Source organism: Sceloporus undulatus, chromosome 6 (genome assembly GCF_019175285.1).
Source record: "Sceloporus undulatus isolate JIND9_A2432 ecotype Alabama chromosome 6, SceUnd_v1.1, whole genome shotgun sequence".
In the NCBI taxonomy this organism is placed as follows: Eukaryota; Metazoa; Chordata; class Lepidosauria; order Squamata; family Phrynosomatidae; genus Sceloporus; species Sceloporus undulatus.
The window spans coordinates 107,196,131-107,220,747 of NC_056527.1; the positions used below are offsets into that span (position 1 = coordinate 107,196,131).

At 42.4% G+C, this 24,617-nt stretch overlaps 1 protein-coding gene across 1 annotated transcript in view; it reads left to right on the forward strand.

Annotated features, from left to right (window-relative positions):
• Nucleotides 1-5,629: 5,629 nt before the first annotated feature.
• The window catches only part of MAMSTR (MEF2 activating motif and SAP domain containing transcriptional regulator), a 31,291-nt gene continuing 12,303 nt past the window's right edge, over nucleotides 5,630-24,617 (forward strand). The window contains exons 1-6 of the mRNA XM_042475713.1: nucleotides 5,630-5,984; nucleotides 8,327-8,412; nucleotides 18,690-18,755; nucleotides 21,634-21,692; nucleotides 22,393-22,480; nucleotides 23,598-23,747. Coding sequence (XP_042331647.1) covers nucleotides 8,358-8,412; nucleotides 18,690-18,755; nucleotides 21,634-21,692; nucleotides 22,393-22,480; nucleotides 23,598-23,747 — 418 coding nt within the window. The 5' untranslated portion in view covers nucleotides 5,630-5,984; nucleotides 8,327-8,357. The remainder of the gene's footprint in view (nucleotides 5,985-8,326; nucleotides 8,413-18,689; nucleotides 18,756-21,633; nucleotides 21,693-22,392; nucleotides 22,481-23,597; nucleotides 23,748-24,617) is intronic.

Genomic DNA, 24,617 nt, shown 5'->3' on the forward strand with positions numbered 1-24,617 from the left:
TATCTTTGTCAACAGCGTCAGGCCCACGGCAGCTCCTGGAATTAATCTCTGCAATCTGAGCCCGGGAAAGACCTATGAGCTCATCTCCCTCTCCCTATCCCCAGGCACCATTTGGAGCTCCTAGCAAAGGGATTGTGGTCCAAGGATATCACACAGCCAAGGCGTGAGAATCCAGCACCATTCACCTGAGACACAGCAGAGGGGGAGACAAGGGCAAGGAAAAGAGCACAGGGATTCAGCATGCATAAGCAGGAATTTTTAGCTCTGAATCATGAGGCCCTACTTGCCAGGAGTCCTTACCAAATGCAGCAAGGGGCACAGCTGCACACATACCCAGCTCATGGAGAGATTAGCCATCCTGGTTCAGTAAAATATATATTTTATCTTTTAGTAATATATATATATTATTACAGTGGTACCTCGGGATACGAAATACCCAGGTTACGAAATTTTCGGGATACGAAAAAATCCCATAGGAAAACATTGTTCCGGGTTACGAATGTTTTTTCAGGTTACGAAAAAACTTTTGGTGCTTTTTTCGGCTTTTTCGCACGGAATCGCGGCTTTTCCCCATTAGCGCCTATGGCAATTCGGCTTACGAAGGCTTTTCGGGTTACGAACGGTGCCACGGAACGAATTAATTTCGTAACCCGAGGCACCACTGTAGTCACTCTGGTTAAAATGGCAAACACACACGCACAAGTCAGGATACAGAACAAACCATAAGCACACTGCATCATAGGAAAATTACCGCATGAAGCGCTAGTGATAGAATTGAAGTAGTATCACAACTATGATTCTTCTCCTTTCACATGACATTGCCACTCATCCATTGCTGATCTGTTGTTATACTGTTATTATCGTCCAGTTTTATATTAACGAGAGATACCTATTAATGCAAACTTGTGCGATAATAATTGCGACAACAGATCAGCAGTGGATGAGTTGTGCGAGAAGGAGAGGAATCACAAGTTGTAATTCCACCTTAATTCCATCACTAGTGCCTTGTGCAGTAATCTCCATAGATTAAGAATACTTCTGGATCATGTACAACACATTACCCTCCTTTGTCTTTAAACTATGAACCAGTGTGCAGGAAATGTTTTAGTCTCCCGAGAAAAGACAGGAAATGTTTTTCTTTTGGACTGCAATTCCAGTCAGCATGGACTATGTTGACTGGGGACCATGGGAGCTGTAGTCCAAAAAAGTCACTGCCAAGCTCCAATCCTCCATTTCTGTCAGTAGAAGTATGTGCCCTTCATACTTGCATAATTTCATTTGGCTATCTGTGCTTATGTGAGAGCAAACAGATCATGAGGATCATTTGTGCTTACGTGAGAGCAAAAAGATCCTGATGATTCATGGCTTCTTGTAGAAAGCCAGTCTTGCAAGAAGACACTCTCTCTCACTGCTTCATTCACTTTCTCAGTTCTTTACACAAATTTGTGCTCCTGCTGCTTCATGTGGGGAGATGTCTTTGAGACACACAACCATGAGGGGTCAGTGTTGCTCATCCATTCAAACCATTATGTTCAGTCCATCATATCCACACATGTGTGCAAAGGTTTGGGCACATATTGTGCACACACACACACACACACACATATGCAAGAGAGACCTTTTCCTCGATCTGCAATGTTGGCTAGACTTCAGAAGAAGGTGGGCTGAGGGTGGTGCCAAGGGGCAGGACACATAGTAGGGGGCAGGGCAGGGAGCATGTCTGACTTTAAATACTCTGCTCCGAACCTGATCCGCCGCGTCAGTGAAATCTAGTGCGGGCCCTGGATGGCTGGCAACAGGTGACACCTGTTGTGTGAAGAAACGCTCCCTGTGGCCCGACAGCAGCCACTGGGAAAGGGCAAAGGGGACCCAGCAAGCATGCCCACCTCAGTCACTCCTGGATCTTCACAGCAGCTGGCATGAGAAGAAGGCCAATATGTTGATGAATAATCTCTGCAGGGACATGAGGCTTGCTCTGTTCACATTTAAGTCCTACCTGAGATGATTTCTGCCCCTTTCTCTATGTTCTTGTAAAAAATAAAGACCAAAGACCAGTAAATATAAAAAGGAACTTCTGTTCAGTGCCAGCTCTGCAGATAGATATACAGAAATAAGTGATATCTGCAACAAAATGTTGCAATACATTCTCATCCAATAACGAAAGGAAGGTTCAAGGTACTAGCTAGCCATGTCTCCTCCCAGGATACAATAAACCAACTGCAGAAGAGTGGTGTAGTGGTTTGAGCATGGACTGTGACTCTGGAGACCGGGGTTGGGAATCCCTGCTTGGGAATGAGAGGCTGAAAGTATGTGAGTGGCTTTCATGGCTGAGCTGGGAATCGAACCCTGGTCTTCAGAGTCTAGTTCAGCACTCAAACCGTTACTTGATTTTTGCCTCATTTCTCTCTCTCTCAGGGTTCTCCCTCAGAGCTTGGTAAAATCACTTTTCAGATTACAGTTCCTGTCCCTAGTTGCTGTTGTTGTATGGCTTCAAGTCAATTTCCGATTTTTGGTCAGCATAATGCTTTGAGTGCCGGACTAGGAGTCTGGAGACCAGGGTTCGAATCCCCACTCAGCCACAAAAACCCACTGGGTGATCTTGGGCAAGTTGGAAGGCAATGGCAAACCCCTCTGATGAAAATTGCCAAGAAAACCCCATGATAGGTTCATCCTAGAGTTTCCATAAGTCATAAATGTCTTGAAGGCACACACAACAGTAACAAAAATTGCTTCGGGCCCTCAGTACAACACCCAAGACCTCCAACTCTTCCTGCCCTCTCATGGTAAAAAGGGCCATTTAAAGGCTCTTTGGGGGTTCCTCCAGCCTTGTTTTGGGCTTGAAATAGCTTTTTCAACACCAGAACTAACTGTCCAGTTACTTCTAATTTTGGAAAGTAAGGGAATCAAGCCCCTTGGGTCTTGGAGAGATAAAAACAAGGAAGGTGCAGTCCCTGGTGTCTCAGCAACTGCCCAATGAAAAAACTTTTCTAGTCCATACAAAAGTTACTTTTTTTGGAGTATAGTTCCCACAGGACCTAGATGTGGCTAGCTGGTGCATTCTGGGAGATGAAGTCCAAAAAAGTAATATTTTCAAAGATCTATGTTCTTAGGTCAAGTCAATTCTCCTCCCAGCCTCAACTTGGTTTTCAGTTTTTCTTTTCTGTCAACATCCACAAGGAAACACTGTTTTGCAAAGGATGACTCTCGTTTTATTATTATGCTTTCTTCGAAGATACATTTGTAATTCTGCAAACCTTGGGATGAATTCAGGCACACCAGTTTCTCCCTTCTGCATTTCAATAACCCTATGTTGGCCCCATTTCTCTTGGCACAATGCCCCTCGGTTTGCTGTTAGAACTGATTGTCTTTGAATATATGCGGAGTCCATGTCCCTGGCATTGCTGCCAACTTTATGCAGCATTTCTGAACTATCCAAATGACAGTAGTCCCTCACCGAATACTCCTAATAGTTAGGAAAGCCTTGCTTCTCAGAACTTAAAGCTTGCTTTGTTAACAGTAGCAAGCTCAACGTGGCATAGTGGTTTTAGCGTTGGACTATGGAGACCAGGGTTCAAATCGCCGCTCAGCCTTGGAAACCCACTGGGTAATCCTTGGCAAATCACTCTCTTTCAGCTTTAGAGGATGGCAATGGCAACCCCCCCTCTGAAGAAACGCCTTTGGGTTGCCATAAGTCCTTGGAAACGACTTGAGGGTACACAACAACAACAAGCTCAAACATTACAAGGATTGTTACATGGCTGTTTTGCACATTACATGGTATGTTCTGCACATTGCGCTCTCCACTGTATGACACTAAAGTCCTCCTACTTCAGTTTCCTCATCTTCTGTCTTCCATTCAGATATTTTCAATGGCTCTGATGTCAATGGGGCAGGGAATCCATTCTAGGGACCCTTTCACACTATGGAGATTATCACATGGATTTAAACAGTGGGATTTAAACAGTGGGATAGACGCAGGATTGAAACTGTAATCATGGGATCTTATTGCACCACACTGTGACTAGGCAGTAGGTATCCTATAGTCAATCCATGCTTCTGCCGCTGCATTAATGACTGGGAAAATCCCACAAATAGTTGTCAATCACATAGTTAGCCTGTTATTGAAGTACCGTATATACTCAACTATAAGTGGACCTCATGTATAAGTCGAGGGCAAGTTTTGGGTTTTGATATGACCCATAGATAAATCAAGGGTCAAACTTAAGAGCATGTAACAAAGGATCTGAAGGATGATGCAAAGGGAAATGATGCCAAAGAACTTACAGAATTCCAGCAGGCATAACTGTTTGTACTCACACTAAACTAGTCTGGATGGATGAGAGAGTAGAGCGGGTTCAGAGCAAAGGATTTAAACTGGGTTCACTGCATTGCTCCCCATTCCTAATGAAGGCAAGAGTTTTTATTGCTGGGGAAGCAATTTGTCTTGGGTAGAAGATTTTTTTTGAGAAGTAAAAAGAAGCATGGTTTGTCTACTTTTTAACCTGGTTAATGTCGCATTAATGCACCTTAATGGTGACGTCATCTGAAAAGCAATTGTGCTTTCGCATGTCTTTTCTACTTTCTGCCCGTGTTCATGTTGAGTTAATGTGGGACCTTATCACACGGAGGCAGATGGAGGCAAATCCCATGCACAAATGGGAATTTAAAATCTGCTATACAGCTGCAAATGAGGGTTGTTTTTCAGACACATTGGTCCTGAAAGTAAAAATGAGTAGGTTTTGTCAGCTTTCCATTTGGGTTATTTTCATGCTATTTCTCTTTCATGCAAAAGTCGTCTGAAAAACAACCGGCATTTGTGGGTTTTTTCCTACTTTCTGTTTGGGTTGACCCCAAATGGCATGTGAAAAACCTGCAAACGCGGGTAGTTTTCACTTTAAATCCTGCTTTTTCCAGGGATCCCTCCCATGTGATAAACTCCTTAATCTCATTTTAATCACGTTTTAATGTCAATTGTAAATGATCAAAGATGTATAAAAACGGAAATGGATTATGCTGGAAATGTGGGAAATGTGAGGGTCGTGTATTAAGACAAAACAGTTCTGGGTTGAGGTTCACAAGACATTACAAGAAACCTCTGAAATTAACAATGTTGATTAGAGAAAAACCGATGGAGAAATGAGAAAAAGATTGGGAAGCATCTCTAAATATTGTAAATAGAAATGGTCTCCACAAGGAAAGAATCCATGGATGTGATGGTATGGAATATAAAAGTAAGCCAAATTGATATTTTATTGATTAATGAACATAGTAGAGAAAGAGTACAGAATTCATACATATAAGCAAAAAGATTTCTTATTTAAGAACTGATCTGCTATTAAATAAGATGAAACAGATGCATCTGAGGAAGTAGACTTTACCAAAGCTCCAGGCTGCTGCCAGTTTCTTTCTTTCTTTCTTTCTTCCAGTGAAACTGAAAGAAGAGTCTCCTTCCTGAGATGCATCTGGGGAAGTAGATTGAAGTCTACCAAAGCTCCAGGCTGCTGCCAGTTCCTTGCCCTCAGTGAGTCTCTCTCTAGACTGGGCTGACGTGACCCAGCGGGGCTTCTGGTGGCTCCGCAGCCCCTGAAAGCAGGCGGCCCTTGAGGAGGGCTCCTGGGTCCCTTGCACCCGCGGAGGGCCCTTTCCAAGGCGGAGGGCGGCTGTGGGAGTGGGGCTGGGCTGGGACCGGGGCTTGTCCCTGTCCTGCTGAGGCAGCAGCAGCAGCCGCCGCCGCCGCAGGAGGAGCGCCTTGCGGGTGTCGGGTGTCTGTCTGGGCGGCAGCAGCAGGTGGCTCCTTTGGGGCGGAGGAGGAGGAGGAGGAGGAGGAGAGCCCTGGCCCCAGCCCTGGCCCTCCGCTCGGCTCCTCCGCCAAGGCCAGCCTCACCTGGGCAGCCAGGAAGAAAGAGGGACCCCCGAGAGAGACCCCCACAGAGAAGCCCAGGGGCCCCAGCCTCAGCCCCAGGAGAAGGCTCCCCTCCATTCCGGTGAGCCCCAGGGGCCCCTCGCTTGCTTTGGGGGAGAAGGGAAGGAAAGTGGGGGGCCCTGGAACGAGGGGAGTCACGAGCTGCACCTGGAGGCACTGCTCCCCAAACTCTGCCCTTTCATGGACCTTTGGACTTCAGCTCCCAGAAGCCTCAGCCATGTTGGACCATAGCCAGGGATGCTGGGAGCTGAAGTCCACAATTCCCTTAAACAGCACTGCCTTCAGGGGGGACTCCACTGCTCCCCAAATATCTGGCTTTGGGCAGAAGCCACTCAGTGTTTCCCAAACTTTGGGGTTTTGGGACTTCAGCTCCCAGAAGCCCCAGACAGCTTGCCTGAGAGGCAAGGATTCTGGGAGCTGGAGTCCAAAGCATCTAGAGGGCCAAAGTGTGGGAAACACTGGGTTATGGGGTTCACCTGCCTCCCTTTGAAACCCTGGAGGTCGGTGGGAGTGGGGTGAGGTTCATGGGAGGAGAAAGGAGAGGCCCCAGGTTTCCAAAGAAATGTGAAGACTTCAATTTTTAAAGTTATTTTTACATTTTTTAAAAACAGAAATTATTTATTTATTATTGTTTATTTAATTAATTTTTATCCTGCCTTTCTCCCAAGTTGGGACCCAAGGCAGCTCACAACACACACACACACACACACACACACAGGTGTGACTTTCTGACTTATGGCGAGTCTAAGGCAAACCTATCATAGGGTTTTCTTGGCAAGGTTTGTTCAGAGGAGGTTTGCCATTGCCTTCCCCTGATCAAGGACGTAGCTAGGATTTTGGGAAGGGGGGGGTCCAGACTAAGTGCCACCATTATAATGGGGCTTGGGTGCAGCAGTGTAGCAGCACATACCATTCATTGTATCTTAACGGTGGGGGGGACAGACCCCACAGACCCCCCCTTGGCTACGTCCCTGCCCTGAGGCTGAGAGAGTATGACTTGCCAAAGGTCATCCAGTGAGTGTCATGGCTGAGCCGGAAACTGAATCCTGGCTTCCAGAACCTTGGGACGTTATCAGACAAGGGATATTGGGAGTATAATCCAATGGCAATCTGAATGCAATCATCAGGTTTCACGTTATGGCGTGATAGACTACCACACACAAATTCGGGCAATGGCATGCTATTTTCAGGCAATGGGAAGCCAGTTTGAACGCAATTCGCATTCACGTAAATTCACTGAACTAACGAATTCACATAAATGCATTCTGGCCCCACTTTCTTTTCATTCGAAATTAAAAGAAATTGCTCACGTGGGATATAGTCCTATGTCTTTAAACAGTGCAAAGCCCCTACCTTTTAGTTTAGAGAGAAATGGCTCCCCCTGCTGCATTTTTGCCTGTTGCCATGGTATGCGATTCTTATTTTTCCCCTGGGATGACAAGATAGATGTTTCTCTCCCACTCCATCATTTCAGTTTCATAACCATCCTGTGAAGTAGATTCGTTTCTCTGCACAGCAACCCCTCCGTGTATTAGAATTGGGCTGCATCTGCACTGCAGAAATAATGCAGTTTGACACTACTTTGACTGCCATGGCTCAGCGTGATGGAATTCTGGGATTTGTAGTGGCACCAGAGCTGTCTGGCAGAGAAGGCCAAATATCTCACAAAACTACAAACCCCAGAAATCCATAGTATGGAGCCATGGCAGTTAAAGCAGTCTCAAATTGCATTATTTCTGCAGTGCAGATGCAGCCATAGCTGTGCTAGTCTGGGATTTCAGAGTGTTAAGGGATCTTGTAGCATCTTTGAGACTAATTTTGTAAAAGAATTTGTAGCAAAAACGTTCATAGACTGAGGTCTACATCCTCAGGTGCATGGATGCATTTGAGGAAGTAGACCAAGCCTACGAAAGCTTATGCTACAACTTCTTTTGCAGTTAGTCTGAAAGGTGCTGCAAGATCTTGTGTAGTAGGCTATTGCCTGAAAATATTACTACGCACATTCACAATTCTCTGTGAGATTTATACAGTGGGCCCTTGGTATGTGCTGAGGTTTGGTTTCGGGACTCACCTCAGATACCCAAATCTGTGGATGTTCAAGTCCTATTAAATACAATGGCATATTAAATTGGTGTCCCTTATATAAAATGGCAAGATCAAATTTGCTTTTTGGAATTTATTTATTTTTTAAAATATTTTCAAGCTGATGATACTTGAATCCTTGGATGAAAAATCTGTGGATACAGACGGCTGACTAGTGTCTATGTAGGCTGAGAGAAAGCGGCTGGACCCCAAGAGCGTTCTGACTGAATGGGGACGAGGGTACACGGATTTCCTTCTTCTTCAGCTCATATTTTCTCTCTTTTTCTCCATTCTTCCCCAACACTTTGGGATCTACTTCAGATTTGGTTTTGTAGCTGCAAAGACTCCAAAGATGACACTCCTGGCTTCTGAGCGATCAATGCTGATCCGAAGCAAGTTCCGCTCTGGTAAGTAGGATCTCTGAAAGTGACTTTTAAAGGATTTTATTTTACTCTTTTGGCACATATATGTTATGTGTTGAGGGTTAGGTGTCTTTGTGGCAGGGACGTAGCCAAGGGGGGAGGTTCTTGGGGTCCAGACCCCCCCTTCCACTAGAAAAATGAATGGTGCGTGCTGCTGCACCGCCGCACCCAAGCCCCATTATAATGGTGGCACTTAGTCTGGACCCCCCCCCCTTCCTAAAATCCTAGCTACGTCCCTGCTTTGTGGTGCTAATAATTGTGGCCCACAAACCCAGAGGAATCTCTAAGCCCCTATCTACTCACCTTCCATTTTAAAAACCTTTCTCATCAGTGCCCCCTGGCGAACTGAAGAACAATAGAATCAAATAACCAAGGGTCTTTTACAATTCTGATTCCACTTTAACCAGCATGTTTCCATTCTGTGGAATCCTGGGGTTTGCAGTTTAGGGAGGGATACATACAGCTCTCTGCCAGAATGTTCTGCTTCCATCCATAACTTGAAAATATTTTAAGAAGTGTACTTTCCAAATAGCAAACCTTGATTTTCCATTTTATATAACAGATGCCATTATATTCAATGGGACTTGATCATCCATGGGTTTTGGTATCCACAGGTGGTCCTGGAACCAAACCCCAGCGGATAACAAGGATCCACTGTATATAAAATTATTTGAGTAAAGAAAAGCATATATTTGCTTATTTTGAAAGATTTTCTGTCTGCTCGTTTTTGGGATGATCAGAAAGCTAAGCAGGGTATTAACTGTGGGATGGGTAGGAGGGTGGGTATTCTCCCTGACCTTCACTAGAGACTCTCCTGGTGGGTTGTTCTCAAACAGATCTGTCTGGTTTCTGCTCTGCCTCTGTTCATACAGGATGGTAGCAAAACTGGGCAACTGCCAAAGTCTGTTACTGGCCATATTATTTCAGTATGTTAGGGTCACTTTCAAGGCCAGCCCTGATGTGAGACAGAGTAAGGCCATCACCTCATGGAGTAGATTCTCCAAGGTTAAGAGGTGCAAGAGTTGTGTGCCACACAGCAAGCTTTGTATTCCCTCTGTCAAGCTGTTGCTCTCAAGTGGGGTGGAAGATAAGTATCTCATCACCAGTGTTTAGTTATCTTTATTTATTTATTTGGTTTCTATCCTCCTTTCTGCCCAAAAGGGACCCAAGGTGGCTCACAAATAAAAATTCTAAAAACATATTACAATAAAACAGTTAAAAATATCATCTCAAAACAATATAAAATTACAAACATTAAAACCACACTAAAACCATGACACCCACCCTATATAACAGACACCCAAGCAACCCATAATTATACTGTACATTAAAAGCTTGCCTGAATAAAGTCGTGTTACGATTCATCTGCCAATGCTCAGCTTTTATACATGGCATACGTTCCAACTATTCTGATTTATCAGGGACAGTCCTGATTAATCCCCTGTTGTCTTATTTTCCCAACTCCTTTTAAAATGTCCCGGTTTCTCTCTCCTCCTGCCACCTTAACCTTTGTCTTTAGCTTATTTCAGTTGCTGCAAATTGAGTTCAAAATGCAAAAGGAATTTGCATTCAGTTAACTTAACTAGGGGAAGTGGAGAAGATGGATTTAAATCTTGGCCTTACCAGTAGGCTCAAGCAAAAGCAAACTGCAGCAGCCTCTCCTAGCTTGTGCAATCTTCCTCATTAATAATTTTTGCCATCTTAACCACATTTGCTTGTCTACAGATGTTCTGGTTTTCACCTCTGAAATGTTGGGATTGGAAAGGGTTAAATCTTGTCCTTTGCCTCAGATGGCAAAATGCCACAGTCTGGTTCTGCCCCTTTTTGTCTGGTGTGGAAAAGACTTTACTGCATATATTTTGCATGTGAATTTTCCATTTATGTGAAGCAATCACTGGGGCTTAGTTCCCCAAAACCTTGTATGAGACATGTTCTAATTGCTAGGTCTTGTTGTCAATTTAAAATTAAGGGTATTGCTAGGCATGCATGGAGTGCTTATCCCACACCAGTTAGTAAACACAGGTCCAAAATACACTGCAGAAATAATCTAGTTTGAGACTGTTTTAAATGCCCTGGCTCAATGATAGGGAATTCTGGGAACGGTGAGACTTTTAGTCACCTCTGTCAGAGAGCTCTGGTGCCCCAATAAACTACAGTTCCCAGGATTCTGCAGCACTGAGCTAGGACAGTTAAAATAGTCTCAAACTGGATTATTTCTGCAGTGTGTTTTGGACCACAGTTTACCATTAGCCACTTTGAACCCCATTTTTGAAGAAAAGCAGGATATGAATCAAATAATTCAGACCATTCCACTATACATGTAGCTGGCTGAAGGTATGGTCCTTCAGGTTGGAAGGTGTGGATTCCCACCACCCAAGCATGGACACAGTTTTTAAAGCAGTTGCCCACTTCACAGCCTTATCAGTGGTAATGTTAACAACATGTGCTGTAGTGTTGTAAAGCTGAATGCAGGGTAAAGTCAGGAACACAGATCAGGAATGCATCTGCACTGCAGAAATAATTCAGTTTGACACCGTTTTAACTGCCATAATCCTGTGGTGTGGAATTCTGGGAATTGTAGTTTGTTGTGACACCAGAGCTCTCTGGACATTGAAGGCTAAATGTTTCACAAACCTACAGATTCCAAAGTTCCATAGCACTGAGCCATGGCAGTTAAAGTGGTGTCAACCTGGATTCTTTCTGCAATGTAGATGCAGCTAAGAAACATTTTTACCCAGAGATCAAATTCCACTTGTGGAATGATTTTGGGTGTTGCTTTCTATTATTTAGTGGGCTGAAGAGCATAGGAAAGGGTTAACGCAAAATGAGCAGGATAAAGTATAAAATATACGTTTTTCCAGTGCGAGAGCATGCAATACCTTGCCAGTCTGCAAATGAGAGCTCTTCCTCCATGCAAAACTTTCCCAGGGGCTGCAAACCAGAGCATGGGGGAAGGGGAGCTCCCCATCCCCCAAAACCTGTGTGCAACAATGTGGCTTTCAGTATTTGCATGTATGGAATTAAAAAGTCAAAATAAGATCACTCACACCGCATTGGTTCATTATTTTTATGATAGTAAAATTTACCAAGAAAGTCGCGACTTCCTTCAGTGGTCTGCTGCTTATCTGAAACAGAAGCCCCTGCACATGATGAGCTGGAACTGGCCTACCATTAGCCAGGCTGAGGTAGCCACCTCAGGCAGTGAATTGGGATGTCAGTATTTTTACTGCCAGAAACTGAGAGAGACATTTGTGAAATCTGCTGGCTCAGGTGCTAAAATAACCTAACTGTCCTATGGTACTGCACACTTTAACTTTGGGAGTGGAAGAAGGGCTCAATGTGCTGTTCTGCCTTAGGCAGCAGAATGTCCTGGACCAGTCCTGCAGATAAGCATTTTCTTACCTCTTCATCAAGATATAAATAAATGGCCTAGGACAACAGTTAAATCTTTTCAATGTAAATGGGAGGAGTGGGAATGTCAATCCAAATACAGTCAGCCCTTCATATACACGTATTTTTTATACAAGGATTCAAGCATCCATGGTTTGAAAATGTTCAAAAAAAGGATACATTTCAAATATCAAACCTTGATTTCACAATTTTTATAAGGGACACCATTTTGCTATGTCATTATATTTAATGGGACTTGAGCATCCACAGATTTTGTTATCCATGAGGCATCTTGGAACCAAACTCCAGCGTATAGCAAGGATCCACTGTATTTATGAGTGCCCCACATTTTCCCATATTTTGCCATGTACGTTTATGTACTGATTGAGGGCCAGTGCTTGTAGGTGGAGAGAAACCTGCCATGTTTCATTTTCAAAAATTGCCCTACCTTACGACTGACATTCCTCAAATGAAAACAAAGACACATGTGGCCAAGGAACACCAGAGTGTGATCAAGGTAGCAAAAGCTATTAATGTGGTAGAACACACAAGCTAGAAGAGACTGCAGCAGTTTGCTTTTACTTGAGCCTACTAGGAAGGACAAGACTAGGAAGAGCAAGATTCTGACCTCTCTTCTCCTTTTTCCTTTGCTGAATTAATTGATTGCAAACTCCTTTTGCACTTTGAACTGAGTTTGTAGCAATTGAACTAAGCTGGGGACAAAGGGCAAAAGTTGTCCTACCAAATTGAAACATTTAGGGAATATGGCACTGCACTGAAAATATGTGCAGAATTCTAGTCTGGCAACTGGTCAGACTATGCTTAGAAAATGTTTTATCATGGGTATTAAAACAGTATTGCCTGCTAAACCTTTTAGCTGGGGCTGTTCTAATCAGGGAGAACCCATTTTAATCTGTGTATTGTACATGTGTATTTGTGTCTGTCTTTGTTGGTTCTGGCATGTAATTGTAAGTCATCATCCTTCTTCCAATCTCTTGAAAAAGCAATAATAGTGGGAATTAGTTGCAAAAACCTGTTTACATTCAGTTGCATTAGTTGACAATTGGTAAAAGGTAGGCTATTACTTCTCTAAACATTCTTTAAGTGGTTGGAAAACCTAGTGAATGTGACAGAGATGTAAGTTACACAAATGTTTGCGTCAAGAAGCTAACACTGGGTAGAATTCCCCAAAGTGGCAAAATATTTGTGTGCCCCTGTGTCATGTGTGAAATGTCATTCATGATGTGTGACCATTGGGTTACACAGGCACACACATTGCTGCCCCTTTGCAAGAGTTCTTGCAGCCTCTGGCCTGGGAGTTAGGGGCATCTTGTGTTTCCAGCCTTTTAAATAAATAGCTAGTGGCGTCACCCCAGCTGCTGCTGACAACGGGACAAATGCCCGGGCAAGCAAGCAAGCAGGCAGGAGAGAAGGGGGCACAGGAATAGAAACGCTTGGAGCAGTCCCACCCTCCAAAAGTATGATGTGCCTGCTGTTTGATAGTGGGGCAGTGGGAAGAATCTTACCCACTCAAATATACCCACTTTATGATGGGCCTTGAACAAAGTTATCCTTTCCAGCACAACAAGCTATTGTCCCTGGGGGAATGGTATTAGGATCTGAAAGTCAGAGAGAAGAGTTGACACACAGCTCTTGATTTCAAAGCAATATGGTGTAACTATTTCTGATTTCTGCAGTGCAGCTGTGCCATAGCTGCTGTGCCAACTATATCATTTTCCCTTCCCATAGGAGTCTGCAGTACCTGAGCAGGGCTGTTGATGATGGGGGACATGGAGGTTTCTCATTCATAAGGTCACCATAGGTCAAAGTCGAAGACAGCAGTTAACAACAATATGCCTTTGTACTGGATCAGTGGTTAGGCAGATTTCCCTACTCTGGAGCCTTCCAGCAGAAACAGGAAATACTGCCACTCTGCATACTGGTTGGAGGATTCTGGGATTTTTGTCCAAAAATAACTTTTCCGGATATGTTGGATTACGCCTCCCATCATCCCCCAGCCAGCATTGTATCAAGTTGTGGGAGCATGTGGTAAGCAAAAGAAGACATTGATGAATCAAACTGATCTGCTCTTTATTCTAGGTATTATTACAGCTGATCCACTTTTTATTCTAAAATCCAGATGTCAGGCCAGAGGAAGTACAGGAAAATTAGAGTCGTCTTAGCATCTCTAGTCATCTACATTCGTCCCTCCATGTTTGTGGCTTTGATTTTTGCAGATTTTATTATTCATGGATGTTATTAATATGTTCTGTCTAGGAATACCTAGGTCCTCCAGTGCAACTCTGTGGTCAACTTTAACCAAAAATCGCACTGAAGGGCTCCTAGAAAGAACACTCCACTAGGTATCTGTAGCTCCTCTCGCGTAATGGTCGAGGCCTGGAAGATGTTGACCACAGAGTTGCACTGGAGGACCTAGAGATTCCTAGAGAGGTATTCTCTCAGTGTTTTTGTTATTTGCAATTTTTTCACATTCATAGGGGTCCTGTGCCCCTAACCCCAGCGAATGTGGAGGGACAAGTGTAGTCATGTTTCCTCCCCCAAAATTGATTGGAACTGTAGTTTTTCTAAATGTGCTAAGAATTTCTTTTTTCCTGACTTCTGCAGAAAGTGGATATTCCAAAGAAAATGATACATTATTACCTGCTAAATTCATTTGATGTATAAGGATTTAGTTACTTGGGAATGAAAGATGTAGAATTAAGTAAGAAGGTTGCAAATTTTGCTCTGGTTACTGCCAAAATCAAGGCCACTCATGCAAACCACACCTGCTTCTTTCATGTCTGTTCCTCCATAAATGTGCATCAATGACACACCATTCCATTCTGTCCCAAGCATGTTGTTTTCCATCAGGGAGCAAAAATTCATGTCATTGAATCAGCCAAACACATTTTAAGTCTGCCAAGGGGACACACTTGATCCTTTAGAATCCAGTCTGTAAGGCTGAAGGTCCACCTGTTGTATTGCCAGGGGACCACACGGCTTAACCCATTTATGTTGGTGTCATAGCTGCCCTGTATCACAGATATTACACCAATGCACTAATATATTTCTTCAATTTGTATGCTTTCACAAAGAACTATTCTATACCTACATTGTTCCACCATAATTTATGCATTAGCTGAGTTTTTAAATCAGCTAACATGGCTAGCCAGTGTCCAATTGGACAGCAACCCTGAAATATTATGTGGTTGCCAGAACCCTTTGAATGATCTGCTGTCCTACATTTCAATTTAAAATGGAAAAATAAGATTTTCTGATTAAAAAGGGCCTAGGCTAATTGAAAGACCATATCTTCCAATGTGAGCCTGCCCAGGTTTGAAGACCCTGTGGGGTAGACTTTCTCTCAGTTCCACCACCATCACCGGTACGTTTGATAAGAATATGGGAGACAGCTTTCTTTGTGGTTGCTCCCAGACTGTGGATTTCCTTGTCAAGGGGAGCTAGGTTAGTCCCCTCTCGGCTTTTTTTCCACCATTTACTCAGGCCTTTGACTGTCAACTGTCTGAGGCAGAAGGTGTTATAAGTGATATTTTTATCATTTTAATGGCCTTTTAAAACTGTTTTAATTAATGTTTTAAATTAATTAATGATGTTTTTGTATTATCTAACTTTTGTATTATCCATTGTTTTAATTGTATTTTAATATTCATATTATCTACCCTGAGCCTCATATGGAGAGAAAGGCAGGATTAAAAATAGGTAGGTAGATAGTTAACTAGATAGATAGATAGATAGATAGATAGATAGATAGATAGATAGATAGATCACCCCTCCACCCTTAGCTACACTTTTGCTTTGACCAAAAATGAAGGTTTTAGGAAACTGAGACTGGATTTTCATTGGTTGGAATTCACTAAGGCAATTGCAAATTCATAACCTAGAGTCAGGTATTCATAGCTGCTTTGTATCAATGATCTATGCATTTTCAGTGCTTGAGGGATTTACTGCTTGAGGGGATACAAAGGCGCCATGAAAGTCCTCCTCCCCATCTCCATGTACTAGGCAGCAGACTCTGCTGATCCACAGGGGTCTGTTCCCCTGTTACTTAGGAAGCATCTGGTTCCTTTTGCTGCACATCCCCTTGCGTAAATGATCTGTGGCACAAGGGAAAATTGCAACAAGGGCCCTGCTTTTGCCTATTGCAACAGAGATCAATCACAGGAGGAAGGAGAATGTCATTCACCTGCTGCCCAATCAACAAGGAAACAGATCCTTGTAGACTGCAGTAGCAGCTGCCTCATAAGTGTAGATTGTAGGAGGTTGGGCCAGGAATCACTATGTAGCTGTGTAATTATGTTGGTTATGTTGCTAAGTAGTTGATAGGGAATACTGACCATCCACTTTTGATTCAGAGAGGTGATGTATCCCATGACAGGTCCAGAGGGGGGACATAATATCCTGAACCATTATAGCGGCCCACCAGAGGTGTAGTTAGGCTGATTGGTGAAGGCTAAGGTCCTGGGCCACCAGCCAGTCTGGGCCCAAATGCTACCTGTTGTGTGCAAAAGTAGTTTGGATTCAATTAATTCAGCAAAGGGGAGAGAAGAGCACAGAATCTTGCTTTTCCCAGTAGGCTCAGGCAAAAGAAAACTGCTGCACCCCCTCCTAGTTTGTGTGTTCTTCCTCTGAGTTCTTTGTTATTCATAACCTTTGTCATGGTGACCACACTCTGATGTTGCTTGGCCACATGTGTCCTGATTTTAATCTGTGAAATGCTTGAGGCTTTGGCATTACAAGAAACTTACTGTAATCTCTTGGTTCCACCCTATACTGCTGTTCTTGTATTGCTGCATTTACCTCTCCCAGGTAATTGGTGTTAATCATTTATTGGCCAAAATAGATGCAGCTCCTAGTTTCTTTAGCACTGATTTGAACCAAACGTGCTGGACGATCTTCATGGTGCATTCATTTATTTATTTTTTTAAGATATTAATTTCCAGTCTAATTTTGTGCAGCATTGATTCCAGCTGTTCAGTTCTCCCTCTCCAGTTCTGTTGTATCCCTAGCAAATACTACATAGACATTGCCAAGAGCTAAATGCCTTTGTTGTTTACTGTTGGTGTAGGCTCCATACTCCCAGTTTAATTTATTGAACAGCAATCCCAGAACTGGAGGGAATAGTTTCAGGGAAACTGTATTGCTTTCTTCACTCCATTGCAACCCTAGATGAGCCAAGATCTCTGAACTGTGTGGTCTCTGTAGTACAGTTTCTCTTAATTTCTTCAAGCAAGTAAGCATATATTTAGTTAATTCCATTCCAGTTTCATTCAGTACATTGCAGACAGCACTAAATTCAGTGGAATCAAATGTAGTGCCACATCTCGTCCTTCTATCAGATGCTTCTCATCCTGACTTAATTCCTGAGTCCCAGGATAAGAGTGTCTGTGGATCTTCTGGATCCAAAGCCCTTCCATTCCCAAGGTTGGAAAAGCTGATTTTTACTATAGTCCTTAGCCAGTATGTCCCCCTCCCTCAAGTCCTTAGCCTGCTATAAAAATGGGTATGCTGGATAAGGATTGTGTGAAATGTAAAAATACTAACTTTTTCATATTCTATATCAGACCCATGTTCTGCATTGCCCAAATGTTCTTTATTTCTTTCATTGTTTGTTATTAGAATGTAAGTAAGATATTTGGGGACACCAAAAATTTGCTTACGAAGCACTATGTGTACTGTGACACAGTGTATATAAATAAAAACTAACAAAGGTGAAGAAAGCATTAACCATATTTCAGCTAGTTGCTGGACAGAGTGTACATTGTCAGCTGTTGAGAATATTAAATGGACACCATCCTGTAGCTTTGATATCTTTTGCTATCAGTGTAAGAACTATTAGAAGGGTATAGGCAGTTTTAGGTAACCTGGCAATTCCCCACCACCACCACCACCACCACCAAGAATATTCCTCTTGATCCCAATGGTTGAAAATTAGATTAGCTACCTAAAATCCTGGCAGACATAGCTAGTGGGCACAGCCTTCAGGAAAACGGGCTTTGGACCCAGCATAAAAATTAGCTTTACTAGTTGCAGACTCAGGTAGCTGAGGGGTTTTATTTTCAGGGGAAGGGAAGGGGTTTGGATCTAGGGATCCTCTTGAATAATCTGTTTCAATGTCTGTCTGGAACACACATTTACACCAGTGGAACTTGAGCCTCTGGAGTAGAGCAGCACCCTGCCAAGTGGAGCATAGATTCTGCCACATCCTAACCTCCTCTGAGCAGTTTTTATAGCTTTTGCCTTTAAAAAGTCAAATAATGATCAGCAAATTCAGTTGATTTGAGTTTTGATATATGATAGTTATGGGCTTCTTCTGTGAACATTCAGAAAATAACCTATTTGATTTCAGTTTTCTTTCCTTGTAATACAGGTGCATGTGTAGCAATAGGTTCGTATGTAGTGATGCGAGTATGTATCTTTTGATATGGCTCCCTGGGAATTGTATTCACCATCATCAGTTATAGTGGGAAGCCATTTGGAATCACAGTAACAGTTTAATCTGGCATAGTTTATTATCAAAGATTACTGTGTGAATATGCCTATGAAAGATTAGAATTTAGGCAGCTACTCTGCTTGACTAAGCATTCACAAAACCTCAAAAATCTTGTTTTATTTTCCAAGCTAGTGAAGACATTCTGGGGAAAATAGTGCTTAATTCACAACATAATATTTAATAAATATTTCTAACCTCCCTGTATCAGTAGATCTCAGGACAGGGTATGGTTTTTAAAATAATTAAAATAATGTTAAAATAATCTGAGATCACTAAAACACTTTAAAAAAAATTCAAAACACTTTTAATTATCTCAGATAAACTGGTGATCATTGTGTATATCCTTGCCACCTCTCCACAGTACTCCAGCTGCGAATGCAACACCGGCGGTCCCAGGAGCAGCTCTCTGAGCGCCACTTAATTCCAGGTGAGTGCAGCCAAAGTAAATGGAGTCATGTTTTGCAAGAAGGATGCCAACATGGATTCAGGAGACTGGTGGATGCCCGAGGAAGGTCAGTCTTATCACTACAAGGTAAGGTTGCCACCTTTTAAAAATGCCCCTTCAAAAATAGAATCAGAGGTTAAAGTCAACAGGGTCCATAGGAAGAAAAGGGAGACATGTCTCCAAGTGCTCAGTGGATGGCTGATTTTATTTTCCAAACAGCCCAATGCAGTTTGATCTGTATACGTATATTTCAATGGCCTTCTTCGTGGGCTACATAAAAATGTAAATACAGTTGGCCCTTCTTATACACGGATTTTTTTATACACTGATTCAAGCATCCACAGTTTGAAAATGTTAAAAAAAGTATAAATTTCAAATATCAAACCTTGATTTTCCTTTTTTACAAGGGACACCATTTTGTTATGTCATTATATTTAAAGGGACTTGAGCATCCATGGATTTTGTTATCCACGGGGGATCTTGGAACCAAACCCCAGCGTATAACAAGGGTCCACTGTATATATTTAAAATTAAAAGGACAACACATAATTATGTAAAAATACAGTCAGCCTTCTGCATCCACAGATTCTGTATCCACAGATTCAACCCTCCACAGCTTGAAAATATATATATTTTATAAATCAAAAAATCAATGGCCCACTGTACATATGTAATACATATAATTTTAATCTTTGTATACCACTTAAAACCTATACATATCAACATGCAATTGAACTTGTAATGCAGAAACTTCTGGGGCTGAGAATCTCATTCCATTTGCACGCCAGAAAAGAAAATTACGGGAACTAGGTTCAAGGGTGTTTTTTTAATATTCTGGTCAGGAAAAAAGTGGAGTGGTTGAAGGACAAGAGAGATGGCCATGAAGAGAGTTTATCAGACATTGGGAAAATCACTGAAGAAAAAGGCATACTCCTGGCAAAGTTGTGCAATCGCACTGAAGATTTTCAGATGATGTCATGCTTATCCGTGAAGATCCAGGAATGCTCCGGCAACAAACCATTTCCAGGACTTTCCTGTGGATGGTTTTTTGCTGGACCATTCCTGGATCTTCATGGGCTAAGTCCTGGATAAGTGCAATGTCATCTGAAAATCTACAGCACAGCTGCCAGACTTTTACTCTGGGCTCCCCCCCGCCCTGGTCTGATCATCCCCGAAGACATATCCTGCAAGCCAGCTAGAAGCAGTTCTGAGTGGATTTACACAAATTTAATATTGGAAATGGTGAGGTGATTTTTCCTCTTCTTTTTTCCCCTTTTAAATCCAAACAGTGGATTTCTGAATTGTTGAATTCTATATCAAATTGTATGTTGGTGTTCCTAAAATTTATCTACTTATGGAAATCCATGAAATCACTTGCACTGCCACTCCAAATGTATTTTTTAAAATCATCTAAAAATCTGAACCAACATATCAGTTGTCTTTGAACCCAGTTGAAGGACAAGTGATCTCACTTTCAACCTTCTCTTTGTATAAATTGGCCACCTCTGTGGCCACATAAGGCATCCCATGGCCACTCCTTTCATCTGCCAGTAAAGGTTTTCTCAGACTTAAGGTAGTTTTCTCAGACTTAACGTTATTTCAGCCAGAGAGTGTAGGGAATGAGAAGGAGGATGTCACATTTATCTCCTGTCTAAAGTTTGTTCTATAATGACTGAAGCTTCCTCTTATGATATACTGGTACAGTATAAAGAGATTAAACATCCATCGTAGCTAGGAAATCTCCCTCCTCTAACCTCAGAGATGTTACTTTATTAATATAATCTGCAGTCTTGTATATAAAATGAAATTTTGGGTACAAAAGTTTTTTGTGAAGGAAAAAAAGGCCACAAATTGAGCAAGCAGTTCTAAGACTGTGAGAGCCTTGCCGCATTGGAAAAGAAAAATGAAAGCTAGTGAAACAGAAGTGGCTCCTGGCTTACCTTCCTACATGTCTGTGGAGCACTTCCATTCTTCTGCCAAGGAAAACCATTGTAAACACATGGCTTTTGTCCTATAGGAAAAAATCTGTCTGGCAAAAGGCATATGCTTACCACCAGCTCCTTCTGGAAGGAGAACGGAAGTACCTGTAATACAATGTTGTGCGGGAAAATAAGCCAGAAGCCACTTCTGTTTTGCTGGCTTTCATTTTTCTTTTTCTTTTCAAATGCGATAAGACTCTGAGCTGCATCCTGATACAATTGGGTGCCATAGAGGGGGAATTAGTCCTTTATATATATTTTGGTAGTACATAAAATATAGGTATTGTAGGGTTAGATAACTATTATAGCTGGGAGGAGAGGGCATAAATCAGGAGGGGAGTTCTAAAACTCATTTTTGCATCTGAAGATGTAGTCTGCTGACAGCCAGATCATGTCACACTTTTGCTTCTATTTGGAAGAAGTTTTCAACTGGTTTCTAGAAAGTTCAGAACATTTTTTTTACTTATGCAAGGCTTACCTGACCTGGCTGTTTCATTTAATTTCATGTGTATGTATGTATGTATTGTTAATTTTGGGTTAAAATTTTGCTGAACCATGTTGAATTACAGTATTCCCTCAATTCTCACAGACTTGGAATCCACGTCCCTTGACTATCCGAGGGAGGCAAATTGGGGGTTAAAATGGGGCGCATGCCCATCCCACACGAAAACAGAGGGAGGACTGTATTCTTTCTTTTTTGCAGTGCAGGAAACTAACTGTGTTCTTTCTGTGTTATTGCTGCCTCTGGTACTATATTTTCCATGAAAGAAGTCATGCCCAGGAACAAATCAACTTAGTTAACTGAGGTATACCAGTTCACAAAAGGCGAAACATTTCTTCCAGTGGTTGTACTAACCTGTTTCCCTTTATTGATTTTCCAGCGCTCAACAAGCCCCTTGCAACTTTTCCGCAGCCCAATGGGACACAAGGCCAGAACAGAGTGAGTAGCAATGTGATCTGAGGATTCCAGTAATATATGAGACATGGCTAGGGCTAGGGCAAACTATTGACCACTATGAAAGACTGTGTTTAACTGAGCGCCATCTTGCGCATCAGCCCCCACCTTTGAGTGCTGGATCACCAGGGCTAAATATGTGTACATTTTTTTTCCAGCCTTGCCCTTTCCTCACTGCCAAATCATTTAGGATGACCTTTTCCAGAAGATCTCAGCACTTGGGCATGCGTTTTTGGCGGGAGGCAGCTTTCGCCCTCTCACAGCTCTGCTACTTGTGATCCTATTAAGTGGAAATGTAAGGGAAAGAACCCAAGACCTCCTGCTTTTACAGCATGTAGTGTACCACTAAATAGCTTTCATTTTAGGCTCTGTTGTTGAAACCTGTCTGTGGCTTGATAGGATGAAAGATGAATTAGCATTCTGGTAGAATTCAGAAGTGTAGCCATGTTAGTCTGGAATATCAGTATGCAAAGGGATCTTGTAGCACTTTGGAGACTAACTGAACAAAAGAAGTTTCATAGAGGACGTAGACCAAGGCTAGCATTTTTGTAGCTCTTGTTTCAGTCAAGATCCCTGTGCAAGACTTTGGTACTTGGGTTTGCCTGTTACCTTCTGAGAGTATGAGATGGATGGCTTGACTGACTACACGCATTTCTAAGAATGCAATTCTTTTGCTTTTGCTTAGGCCAATGACATTGCAAAGCTGAAAGCTGATTGCAAAGCGTCACCTCGGCCCCATAAAACCAGCATTACCAAGGTTCAGCCTGTAGAAGGTAGGGAACAACATTCTATCCTATTTGCCATTGTCAATCCTACACTATTCACTGAAGTTTTATTATTGGGCTCCCTAGTTTTATATCACCTCATCAATTCAAGTTTCAAAAGATTTAAGACTGTCAGAGTGCATTGTCTTTCATTAGTCTTTTAATTCAAGCCCTCTGTATAAACTCAAGCATCCTGATTCTTTGGCATTTGGGGTTGTGCCAAAAGTTCTAGATGAGACTCTTCCATAGAACCTGAAAAGCTTCCTGTTTTAAAATATGATTCTCAGGCTGGTTGAGGATTATAGTACTGATTATAGATGCCCCTAGCTCCCTTTTTTCATCCAATCCATAGAGGTGGGGTGAGGTGAGAGGGAATAAAGAAAGAATTCTACAGTCTTTTGGATCTAGACCATTCCTGTTACTTTGAAAACTGCTGGCCAATTTTCCTGCCTTTTTCAAACCTGGGTGTGCTAAATCCAGTGTTTATTTCAGGAATGTTCAAAATCCACAGAGCTAAATCTCACTCTCAAGTGTTAACTTCAATGAATCCCTTGCCATCTAGGAACAGTCATCTTTCAAAGGGATTATACTCCTGGATGAGAGCTCCATCCCATGAAACAAAACCTTCATGGTTAAGGTAACAGCTGTCAAATTAACAGATGCTATGAACAAATGTTTTATACCAAATTTACACTACAAGTCCAAGGAGCCCTAGCAAACAATTTTGTTCGGGATTCTGGGAATTTTAGTTCAAGAAGTAACTTTTCTCCACTTTGTGACTGATTTCCAGCTGCTAAAGTAATTTGTGATCTCCCTTAATGTAACCCTGAATCCTACTGTAGTTTGTGCTAACTACAGTAGACCCAGTGAAACTTGAAGTGTTGAATAATATATCAGTAGGTAGCTCCATTGAATCAGTCGTTGAATACTGACCAAACACATAGATAAATCCCTTGATTCAAAAGGTCTTCAGTGGTTCAGATTAACAGTAAATTTCAGATCCAACTTGGCTATTTGTTGGATCAAGCTTGCCAGATCTCCAGTCTACCTGAACAAGGCTGTTCTTATATTCTTTTTTGTGCTTCCCATGAACCCTCAATCTTCTTTTCTCCTTTTTCCTCTCCAGTGCCTCCAGGGGAGTCTTCTGAATTGCAGGACAAAAAAGCTCGCCTGGCCGAAGACCTGAGCGAGAAGATCCTACACCGGCCAGGACCACTTGAGCTGGTGAAGAAGAACATCCTCCCTTTGGATCCAGGCATCAAGGATGTTGTGATCGGTAATGCCTGAGGTGGATGCTGGAAGGCTCCAGCTGCAAGTGGGTGGGAATACTCCCTCTCTGTGGGATAGAAAAAAGCATGTTTGGGAAGTGGGGGGAACTGGACTGGATGTATAGAGACCAGGTCCAAATGGGACCCTCGGGAAATACCTTGGGTTCCTAATTTTCTGGTAGGAGCCATCATAACAGTGGCCTTTCTCAATTGGGCATCCTTCTGCCAAGATCCTACATCAAGTTGGAGGCGAATAAGCATCCATCTGTGCAGTTCCATATTTACCCCCGATGTATGGGATTTTTTGGATGTAGTGCAGTGGACCATCCTCTAACCCTTTGAGTACTTTGAAAGATGGACTTCATGAGTGACAGTGATATATAGTTCATTTAATTCCAGATGGTTAACAGGAGAGCTGACTGTCATATTCATAAGGAATGGGATAATTCAATTTGTATATGTGTGTGTGTGTGTGTGTGTGTGTGTGTGTGTGTTGGTAGTTGTTGTTATGTGCCTTCTGTTCATGTTGACTTCAGTTTATGATAAGTCTGGCAAGATTTAGGCAGAGGAAATTTGTTGTTGTTTTCTTCTTAGGCTGAGAAAGTGTAACTGGCCCAAGGTTACCCAATGGCTTTCCATGGCTGAATGAGAGATTTGAACCCTGGTCTCCCAGAGTCTTAGTCCAATACTCAAATCATTACATAATGCTGTCTCTTTCAAAAGAGAACAGAATTCAGAATCCTTCTCTGCAATGGGCGTTTCGCATGGCATCTTTTTCAACTTGCCTTAATACTAGAGCTTGGAGAAGTTATTTTTGCAGACTGGGATATTCCAGCCATGCAAGAGCAATACTGAGGCCTGAGAGAGACTCTAGAAAA